The 12,042-nt window shown below is 37.4% G+C and overlaps 1 protein-coding gene across 1 annotated transcript; it reads right to left on the bottom strand.

Annotated features, from left to right (window-relative positions):
- LOC140135639 (interferon-induced transmembrane protein 3-like) lies at positions 1-4,999 on the bottom strand. Its single transcript, XM_072157213.1, has 4 exons — positions 4,843-4,999; positions 2,956-3,101; positions 2,202-2,336; positions 1-1,554 (listed from the first exon to the last, which is right to left on the bottom strand). Exons 1-4 carry the CDS (start codon positions 4,850-4,852, stop codon positions 1,345-1,347), a joined length of 501 nt encoding a protein of 166 aa, XP_072013314.1. The 5' UTR covers positions 4,853-4,999; the 3' UTR covers positions 1-1,344.
- Positions 5,000-12,042: the final 7,043 nt, after the last annotated feature.

Raw genomic sequence — 12,042 nt, 5'->3', positions numbered from 1 at the left:
TCGTTTGAATGAGAAATTTATTCTTAAAAAACTTTCTGGTTGAGGTCGAGATCATCCATAAAAAATCACATGAAATATTAAATTTCTATTTACATAGCATTTTTGTAATATTTTAAGTCCTATTTACATGAACTTTTGTCATTTTCATACATATCCAGCATCTTGTATCGGTCATTCCACCTACACATGCGCAGATTCTTGTTTAACTTGTATCATTTATCATTGTACTGAGTACTAGCTCACACATGTGTCCAGTCATTATATTTTAATCTGTTTCATTTTTGAGATAATTAATGTGAACTGCGCTTTGCGTATTGTATGACTGACGGGCGCTTTTGTGAATTTATGCGGGCGTAAATTGGGACTTTTTTTTTAACTCGCACAGCTGATAAACATTATGGATCCATTGGACCTGGCAGCCTTAAAACATTTTGATGTGTAATCGATTAGCAAGAGCGTTCAAAGTATTTAAAAGAAGTGCCTAAAGTCAGGTGGGTGATAAATAAGTGTACATCGACAGCTAAAGCCTGCTTTATAGAAATGAAACCGCACAAACACACCTTTGGGATACGTGAGGACAATAGTACCACTTTCTCAAGAATTGCGCTTACGCATAACTTTCTATTCATCACATTGACATTCACCTGCCAGAGGAAGCGTAAATATGCAAACAATGGTACCACTGCTATGAATAGCCAGTCGGCAAATCAAATCGTCATTAAAGGAACAATGCGTTACGTAATCTATTCTTCTATATAGAAGCTCCTTGGTCATGTTGGTTTTACCCACCACGCAAAACTAACAGTAAGTAACTTGAATAGAATATAATGATAGATTCCAATAGATTTGTAGTGTTGCTTAATTTTCACGGTTCTTCTTCATCTTATTGCCTTTATTTTATTTTTCAAACTTTGAGGAAAAACTTTGCGTGTTAAAGATATACATGAATTGTCATAAAAGACATAAAAATAGGTCTTTTGGGAAACTTAATGTGTATCTCCAATACGAAAGATCAAAATTTTCTTATGGTGGACGGTTTTCCTTCCAGCTACATACACTTCAAGAACATATCATTAGATTTATACAGTTTACATCGAGGACTGCTAAATATCAAAAATGTAAAATATATTAATTGTAATAAAATTTACTCGCGAATTTCAAAAAATACCAATTAATTGATATCAGAAGGACATTCCTCATTCAGAATGCAACTTGGTGTGTCTGATGTGCTTAGGCCCCACAAAAAAAATGTGCAAAGGTGGGTGACCGAACCCTTAATTACAACATGCTAACGATCAAAATGGAATTTTTGAAGTACATGAAATAATGTTCAAAACGATTGTACTACTTATAATAATCAAAATCAAAGCCATCGAGGCCATCTGCAACCGAAGTAGCCACTGATACAATAAATACAACGTATATGATTATGATGATGACTCCGATAACTTCCAAAACGATTCCAGTGACCAATCCGGCGATAGACCAACATTTCGCAGACCGGGAGGCTTCTTGGGCCCCTGCCACATCACCAGCTGCAAACCTACTGCGAACCTGTGATGTAATAAGAAAAAGAATCAATCATCATCATCTGTCGTCATCATGACATCATCATCGTAATCGTCATCATTATCAACATCGTCGTATTCCCTTACCCTGCCAAATACCACAAAATACTATACTACTCCCGGGGGTGCCTCCTCTTCAGCGGAGCGGGCGAACAACACACTGGCCACCACCAACCAAAATACCCTTGGCAGTATTAGGGTTACCACACTCATGGTTTATCAATTGCTCAGTCGATAAATCAAGTTTTAAATTGAAAATCTTGGTATATCGTCGAAAATCTTGGTTTTTCAAATCACCTGAAAACCCAAGTTGGTTTATCGGTGAAAAACTTGGCTTTCAAGCGCAAAACTTGGATTTTCAAATTATTGCAAATTGAGCCTTCCATAAACGTTTGTTGGTAGTGGAGGTCAAAACAACCTAAGATTTTATACACTTGGATCTCAACATGCTCATCTATCCGAGTGCAGTTCTTTAACCTCAATACATTTATTCATCCATTGAATAACCTTTAAAAATTGGGTACAAAACTGATACTCTGCAACTTGAGGTCAAATTTGCACTATGATTGTTTAATTGAGGCTATTGAACTTTGCCATTGAGATGAGGCCATTGTGGTCCATATTGATACTTACATTCGTTGCCTGGACAATGGCTACTATTCCAAGCGGTAGACAGCAACAGATTGTAACAAAAATCGCAAAGGCCAGGTAATCGTTAGGTTGAGTAGATTGCGTCTGTCGCACAATTACAGTTTGGGTAGGTGCAGTCTGAAAAACGAAACCAAAGTATAATTGTTAATCATTTTCTCCCCAAACTCGCAGTCGCGAGTCGCTCACGTACTTTTTTTTTACAGAACATTTATCAGTATAAATATAAATAATAGAAAAATGTTTGCTCGTTTGATCCTATTTTGTAATCCTAATTTAAATACATATCAACGAAAATAATGATTAAAGCGATTAATTTGCATTTCATTTTCTGAAAGTTAACTTTTAAGTTAAAAGTTGTTGGTTGTTTACTGTTCTGATATTGGGTTTTTCCAGAAATTAACCGCACCCTTCTTGATACAGTGAGACATGTAATTTTTACGTTAAAATCTCGGTAAGTCCCACACCAGAATTTCAGTGGAAAACAAATGGGAATTCCCATTTTTGGGAAAATTCCATTAATAAATCGGGATTTCCCAGAAAAAAAGTAAATTTTCACAAAGATTTTTGGAAAATCCCATGTCTTCTTTACTCATTTCAACCTGGTACATCTTTTGAGAATTCCCACTGCTAAATGATTATTGTTCTTGGGAATTCCAATGGAGAACACAGGCTAAAATTATTGGGAATCGTATGTCTTGCGGTGGAATAAATTTCTGGAATATTCCATTTTACTTACAGGGTTGTATTGAGCAGTTGCAGGTGGGTAGCCTTGTTGAGGTGGGTAGCCCTGTTGAGGTGGGTAGCCCTGCTGAGGTGGGTAGCCCTGTTGAGGTGGGTAACCCTGTTGAGGTGGGTAGCCCTGTTCAGGTGGATAGCTCTTTTCTATATGAAAAACAATGTGTCAACAACAGCCGAGTGTAAGAAAGTATGTGAAATGGATATTTTTTCCTACAACTCCACAGATTTCGTCTTGCAAGTGACGAAACAGAATGTTTTCACTACAAAGCATTTCCATACTGTAATGAAAGACAGAGATAAAAAAGACTACATCGCGTCTGACGTCACTGTCAATCAAATTCCCTACGATCCTTGATTGGTTAGCGCCAGTGGCGTAACCAGCAGGGGGCAGGGGCTGGAGCCCCCCCCATTTTGAACCCTTGCCCCCTGTTTGCCCCCCCCCCCAAATGAAAAAGTTAAAGTTTTTACCATATGTCACCAGTTTAGCTTCAATATGCCAAAAATGTTCGCGCGCTTCGCGCGCATTTGTACCATACACTTCTTTTGTCGCCAAAAGGTGCTGCATTCCTGCCCCCTCATTTATTATGTTTGCCCCCGCTTGCCCCCCAAAATGAAAATGTCTAGTTACGCCACTGGTTACGCGTAAAAGGAATGCCGATTTATCTGGTGCCGATCGAAGAAAAGGAATAGCAGAACATGGCGAAAATTACGTACTTTTACAAGGCAAAAAGCAACTTTTTAGGCATTGTTGACATGGTGCCTTCGGGAAAAAAGTTTCCTACTATGAAGACCTAACTTTTGAAATGGTTTGTATGTTTGAAGGTGCAAAATTAACAAAAAGGCGCCTGGTTATACCGCCGCGTTCAGCAAGTCATCATATCACGACACTTATAAACAAACCGTGCTCGAGTTTAATTGACAGATGACGATGTTAAATTTTGGGTTCCATAATCAAAATGTTCCGATTTTGATCAAAATGGTTTCATATTGTTCCCCTTGCAAAATCATAAAACAAAAGAATAGTTTGGCATACATCTATATAAAAAAAATGATTCTGTAAACCACAATAGAAATATCGATGATTATTTCTGCTGGTTGCTTTCGAAATACAAGTACTAAGATGGGCATTTCAGCAGTCTAAAGTGAAAAAGGTGAAATCAAAACAGAAATTCTCGCGAAACTATTTGTGATGTGATCAAGCAAAATCAGTCGGACGTCGGAAATATTGATTTTCAAATATAGCCAAACAAACTTTCTTTTGTTGCCTATATTGTTTTGGAAACACTTTAACTGTTCATAATCTTTGGAACTAAATGTTCAATTTCAATGGGGTTTTCTGCAAAATGTAGCTTTACAAACTATTTTATACAATCGTATAGAACTGAAAATTAAATAATGCCTGACGTCAGATTGATTTTGCCTGATCACACTACATATAGACCCACACGATGTGCCTTATAGAGGTGGGAAAATCTTTCTAACCAACTATAGTTTGAAACGCTAAAACGTTAACAAGAAAAAAGGGCGACGTTCAGGGCTATAAAAACCAAAAAAATCCTACACTAAAAGACACATTGATTTTAACACCAGGATTTTATTTTATAAATAGGTAAAGCAAAACACTGTAATTTTATCTGACATTACTGAAAAACACAATTATTGCTTTTTATTTGGCCGAGAAAATTAATTTCAAAGTAAAAATGTGTATCTCAGAAAAGTGTTGGTTTCAACGTGTATCGATCGACTTCCAGTACGACTATGCATAGCAATAGAGGGTGGTCAGTAGCGTTCTGAGTAATATCAGATGTAGCCTATACAATTCCTTCAGCATAAAAGTATACCACAAGGTTTGCTTATACCGTAAATACAAACGTTTTCAACATACCAGTATCCATATTTCGGTTGAAGTAGAAGTAGACTTGATAGGTAGACGGATTGGTATTATTTGTGTCTCCTATTCAGTGCAAAGAATGGTATCGTGTGCGGTTCTGCAGTATCCACATGTAAATTACTTGCAACGAATAACTTTTCATGTGGTCATAGTTACACTATAGATCACAATGGCCTCATCCTAATGGCATAGTCCAATAACCTCAATTAAACAATCATAGTGCAAAATTTGACCTCAAGTTACCGAGTATGAGTTTTAGTACCCAAATTTTCAAAGGTAATTCAATGGATGTACATTTGTACATTGTACAAATGTACTGGGGTTAAAGAACTGTGCCCCTGATAGATGAGCATGTAGTGGATCCTAGTGTTACATCGTCCGGATATCCGGTCGTAATAGTGGCCAACGACAACAAGCTCTTTAACATGTTTAATACCATAGACCCTCTTACGCACGTTTTCCATCCAGGAACCATCACGGTTGTAATACTTCCTACTACCCGCAGAATCAAGTAAGGTCAATGTTATGTCTATTTTATCTTTTTATCTCTTTGTTGTCTTATTTTTCCTGTCTGTAATAATATGTGATGTGATCAAGAAAAATCAGTCGGAACTCAGAAATATTAAATGTTCAGTTTCTTTTAGGATAGTAAAAAGCAAAGCTGGATTTTGCCACCCATTGAAATTGAACAACCAGTTCTCATAAGCAATTAAAGAGTTTCCAAAACAAGAGGAAACAAAAGCAAATATTTCCTTTGTTTGGCTATATCTCAAAATCAATATTTCAGAGTTCCGACTGACTTTGCTTGATCGCATCACATTATAGAGTTGATGTTTCTAGTCTCTTATAATAATACCGCATTACACATAATTTTTATTACTACTTATTTGAATTCCAATTTACCAATAATAAAAAGCATTTGGAATACTACACAAAGCCAAAAAAAAAAAAAACTTACAATCTTTCACAAGGTCACAATCTTACAATCCTGTCCATCAAAATGAACCACAATTACACACAGGATTACTTCAATACTCTACTCTAAACACATGTCAGTAAACAAGCAGTTGTCCAACTGACACAACAGCAAAATGCACTGACATGAAACAGCTTCCTGGACCACATTCACAGTCTAAATTGGCACCCAGCACAAGAAATCTGTGAGAATGTGAACAAGGTCCTTGCACAGATGAATTATAAGTTTCTTTTTTTGGCTTAGTGTATAAACATTATAAAATTCAGACGAAGACAAATCTTCGTTAATAAGCTCATTACAAAGCATTTTAAAACTATTAGCCAATTTTATCAATAAGCTTGTAATCTGTTGTCAAAAGAGAGACGGGGCATTAATTTTGAACGTAAAAAAGATCCTTGTTCTTCAGAAGAAGAAGATTAATCACTCCATTTCTCTGTGAAATCGATAACATATTTTGGTCCAATGATTCAGAAATATAGTTAAGGTGCCCTCCAAAATAACAAATCATTGGCTTAGGAACATTTTGAACAGGGGCGGGGGCTGAAACTTGAAAAACATTTGGTGGGCCACCCATACTGCAGTTACTGTCCGTTTTCCTATACACAATACACAGTGCTCTCACCATTGAGCTGTGACCTCTACAAATCGTGCCACGTTAAAAGGATAGGCATTTGCCTAGTTAACGTCAATGTGTGAAAAATAACCGGCCAATATTAAAAGTACTCTCAAAACTTCTAGCAAATATATTTCTCTAACATGACCTAAAATTACAGCTAGGTTAGATGTTCAGAAATATTCGTACTTTGGTAAAACAGTGAGTGAGGGCAAGGCGTAGCTAGCCAAATCCCGTGTTAATTGAATGGAGATTTGACCGAAAATGTTGGTAAACGGACCGCTCACTTCTGAAGAATGCCACACGAAAACGGTACAAGCTACATTTAAAGTACTCTCTGTTCGATCATCATGATGAGTTTTTAAATAGTATGCCGAAATTTGGTACTGTAGGTAATTGACAAAGGGTCGTACTTCGCTGATGAGTAAGTGACAGTGAACATGAAAATCAGGGCCCATAACCCAAGTTAGTAGCTAGTTAGTGGAGGCCGTCACGGGACTGATTATTGATTATTGAAGTGCCTTATTAATAGATACGCACGATTTAGGGCAAGATAAAAAACCGGGACACTTTTGGAGACATCATCATCATCATCATCATCATCATCATCATCATCATCATCATCATCATCCAAGACATTCTCTAGCTAAATTGTATATATGTTACAAATCGTGAACACCTAATTTTGTTTATATGATACATTTTAAGGCATGCGCAATAGAAAGATTAAAATGTAAATATATTACATTTTAAGAAAAATCCGACTTCTGCGCATTTCACTGAAGTGATGATGATGCTTATTTTGTATATTTAGCACGGCAGTAATTAGCGCCCTCTGTGTTACATTAATGGTGCTGTTGGCCAATTTTATACATTAAGGTTACTGTTGGTCAATGTTACATTAAGGTTAGGGTTAGGGATAGTGGATTAGGGTTAGGATTAGTGGGTTAGGGTTAGGGTTAGGGAGTTAGGGTTAGGGTTAGGGTTAGGGTTAGGGTTACGGTTAGGGGTTAGTGTTAGGGTTAGGGTTAGGGTTAGGGTTAGGGTTAGGGTTAGGGTTAGGGGTTAGGGGTTAGGTTAGGGTTAGGGGTTAGGGGTTAGGGTTAGGGTTAGGGTTGGGGTAGGAGGTTAGGGTTAGGGTTAGGGTTAGGGGTCAGGGTTAGGATTATGGATTATGGTTAGGATTAGGGTTATGGTAAGGGAATTAGGATTAGGGTTAGTGTTAGGGTAACCTTAAGGGTGACGGGCTGTCTCTACTCGGTGACGGGCTGTCGATAGCGAAAATGAGATTCTGTTATCGACAGCTCGTCACCCATATCCATACTTAGAGACAGCCCGTCACCCATTTCACACTTTCTACTTATTTTACATTTTACCCCGTAATTTCCCTCATTTTTCAGGCCCTGCCCTCTATCGGTGGCTAATTTACAGTTTAAGCTTGTTTGCTATTGTATTGGGAGCAACATTGTTTCTTTATAGGCCTGCGGCGCAACCTTGAACAATATTGTCCTTGAGCTCATTTCAGTTTTTAAATTAACAAAATTCTGCTTTTTACATTTTATAGTGTTACTTATTAACTCAAATATTAATTAACTCTCTTAAAAAGTACTTACTAAAGTGAATTTTGATAAACAGAGGGCGCTATTTACTGCCGTATAATTTGATGATGATGATGATGATGATCCTTGACTACTGCGCATCCATTCTTGCGCATGGTCTAATTTGTATCATATATACATTTTAACTGCTTTGACCATTTGTATCATATGTACAAAATAAGAATGAGAATGGGTTGCATCATCATCATCATCGACATCATCATCACTTTCTACATTTTTTTCTAAACAACATAGGGCCTACCGTTTTAATAAGATTTTTTTCTTGAAATGCATGTAACTATTATTATTGTTTAGAGCGTGATGAAATAAAACATCACGATTTTCATCACAAAACAAATATAATGCACAAGAAATCGTTTGTTTTAGAGCGTGATGATGAAATAAAACATCACGGTTTTCATCACGAAACAAAGTAATACATAAGAAATCGTTTGTTTTAAAGCGTGATGAAATAAAACATCACGATTTTCATCACAAAACAAAGTAATAGGCCTACAAAAGAAATACATTTTTCGAGAGTGATTAAATAAAACATCACGATTTTCATCACGGAACAAAGTAATACATAAGACATCGTTTGTTTGATTGCAATCAACCGCGACAGTTCGTCTCACACACATAACAATGCACTGCGATCAAATAGGTTGATGACAACATTTGATTGAATGGACTGCGCCATGATTACGTGCACCGGTTCAAATCCTTTGTTTGGAGCCAATCAATAATTTCACGTACAGCCTCTATGCAAATTAGAGTTTACACACGCTGCAGCTGGGGTAATCGACCGAAGCTGGTTGCCGTTAGTGATCGAATGCATGAGCTTATTTGCTTTATTGAATCGATTTACTGGATTAATTTCCTGTTAACTGGGTTTAATGCCACAAAGGTCGAATCGGGCTTGCCATGGACCATAAGTGCATCATGCCTGGTGTGCCCGAGGGGGGTTTCCCCTGGGAATCAGAAAAGTTAGGTCACAGACACCCATTTTCCTTCTTATCACAATTTTTTAAACGTCACCTACGATTATTGGGGGGGCTGAAAGGTATTCCAGCCCCCGCACCAAAAGTTATTAAAGGTGAACCTCATTGAAAATAAAGTTATATATCAATGGAAAGCTTATGATGTCAGGAAGCAGAAAAGAATATTTTTTATTTGCATAGCGTACCAGGCTAGACATAATCTCCATGCAAAGATTGGATATTGGCACCCCCTAAATTACAAAACGAAATCGTTCAAATTGGGCGCTTTCGTTGATGACGTCAGCCCAGGGACACACAGTTACTTCCGGGTTTGATTGTAAACACAATGTCCGTGTATTACTGTGGCATGCATCGGGCCAATTCAGTCATTGTCAACTTTACATGAAAAATATCTTCAATAAAATAAGAATTACATCAAGGAAATATCATGCCCGGGGGGCACTTCAATATGAAATGGATATAGGTGTAGGGCTGGCACTTTCGCACTGAGGGGCATTCGGTGAGAGCAAAACGTAAAAAATATGGGGTCATTGGGTGAGAGCATGATTTTTGGCATTCGGTGACAGCAAAATGTAAAAAATATGGGGTCATTGGGTGAGAACATGACCTTTTTTTCAAATGGAATCTTTGGGTGAGAGCCGAAACAGCGCCGCAAAAACCTCGAAAATTGAATTTCTAGTTCTAAATGGCTTCAAATTTCATTGTTTTTTCAAAATAAGTAACAAAATCAGTGATAAATGAAAGTTGCTGTTCAAATTGAACTTGTAAGGGTCTTTGGGTGACAGATCAAATGGAAAAATATGGGGTCTTCGGGTGACAGAGCATGTGTTCGTAAAAAATATGGGGTCTTTGGGTGACAGCGATGCTGAAAAGGGGTCTTAACAGCCCTACATACGCGTCACCTCCAAAGTTGGAGTGCCCCCGGGATATCATGATCAAATCAAGAATGAAGTTCCTGAATAAAGTGTGGGGATTTAAAAATGGGAAAAGTGCTGGCCGGGTTGATTTGGGATAGGCCAAGCCATCCACGATATGCATAGGGAATATTACAGTAAAGCACGAAGAGCGAAGATTCGCCGAATGAAAACAGATTGCAAAAAATAACTGCTAGTGCTACCAGTTCAGATCGTCACACCAAGTTGAGATGAACTTATCAAAGGAAAATGAAGGAATAGAATAAGGTACATGTACAAATTTTTTTAATTATTTCTTAGCTTTACAACCGGTCATGGCCGGTCATGTATGATTGATAGACGAACTTGTATATAGATACATACGGGATGAGCTCAGTGACTGACTGAGTCTCACTACGCCGAGTGTTCAGTATCCGCGACTGTACTGTACTTACTTGCAGACAAAATGACCGATTTGATATTCACATTCTGATATTTCAAACTTATTGCTACTTCATCAGCAAAATTTATTCCTGTAAATGTTCCAAATATAAGGGAACGATTGATCAAATCTGCTGAAACACCCCATGAAACCACAGATATATGGAACACACAACGCAAGTGCTGCCGGCGGACGAAGCCCCGAAGCGAGTCGCTGTGTTTGTGCATATCCGTCCCTGCCATTTCTTCAGCAATTTACGCATCGTGTTCGGTAATCCATAAAACATGAATGTTTCACTTTTTCAGTACCGTACTGAACTGATTGTACTATCATTAAAGAATCGTGACACAAGTGACAATGTTTTAATTTTATTCAGATTTCCATTTAATAACGGTCTACTAAGCCTAAATTGTATTTATTTTATCATAAAGTATCTGCCCGAGTATCTGTTTCTTTCAATCGTGATTGTGTGGAAAGAATGTATTACCGCAATGCGCTAAATATGAAAACCTTTATATGGGCTGGATTTGACGAAATCGACGGTTCTTTATTAATTTTTTGATTACTGCAAGACGATATTTTTTCAAATCAGATATTTTAAAATGAATCAAGAATAGGGAATGTCACAAACAAGTATTTAATTTGTTATTCGATCATGTTTATTCAGTCCCTGATTCAGTCCATGACATGAACGGTACTTGGTAGCAGCAAGCATTTGCGCATGGGATTGATCCCAGCGCGAAATTCAAACTCAATTACCCAGTTTTACCCAGCCAGTTATGACTGATTTTGTCAAAAATTTACGGAAAATTTATGTGTTGACAATAATTCTATTATTTCTAATATATATAAAAGGAACCAGCAACTTGAAGATTCCTCTAATTTCAAGCTTTATCATGTTTATTGTGAAAATCAGACTTGCCGGGCAGCTTGCAAAGTACAGGAAGCAAGTCTTGTTTACGTGTTTCCAAGTAGGATCACGTGACTGCGAACCCTGAGCTTACGTCACGAGCATTCCCAAGGTCATAGACGATTGATTTGGGTGCTTTTTGGGCGCCTTAAAAAAAGAACAAAAATTCATTAATTTTTTTAATTTTTCAGCTTTATTGGCCATCAAAAAAATCGGAAAAAATTATTTTTAGTATCCTGACATCATAAGCTTTTCATTGATATATAACTTTATTTTCAATGAGGTTCACCTTTAAGGGGCTGAGCCCCCCAGTCCCCCCGGTTCACACGCCTATGACATCATAATTATTTCTTTGGCATTTTTGACACGCCTACTCAATATTATAGGAAAATCGGCCCTCGTGAAGTGTCTGTAAATATTTTTTTTTAAATAGCGTGAACCAAAATGCAACATTGAATGAATATAGAAGCTTGTTTTATAAAGTTTACAAAAATAATCATGATGAATAATCTGTCGAGTTTTCTCCTGCATTTCCTCCATAAATTGTATACCTGTGATAAATGTTTCTAGGCAAACACTCACTTATAGTGAACCTGGCACAAATATCTGGAAAAGTTTTTTAAAAATGTCCCCACCTGTTAACTAGAACAACGAATTTCCATGGTCTACTCCCAGACGCGTGTCCCTTCGGATCAGCCCAGGTAAACAAACAAACAAACAGACAAACAAACAAGTGAGCATTCCCTGCCTAGCATAACCAT

The sequence above is a fragment of the Amphiura filiformis genome, chromosome 16, assembly GCF_039555335.1.
Source record: "Amphiura filiformis chromosome 16, Afil_fr2py, whole genome shotgun sequence".
Classification (NCBI taxonomy): domain Eukaryota; kingdom Metazoa; phylum Echinodermata; class Ophiuroidea; order Amphilepidida; family Amphiuridae; genus Amphiura; species Amphiura filiformis.
Note: the sequence above shows the minus strand (reverse complement) of the source record. Positions and strands in the feature narration are given on the sequence as shown.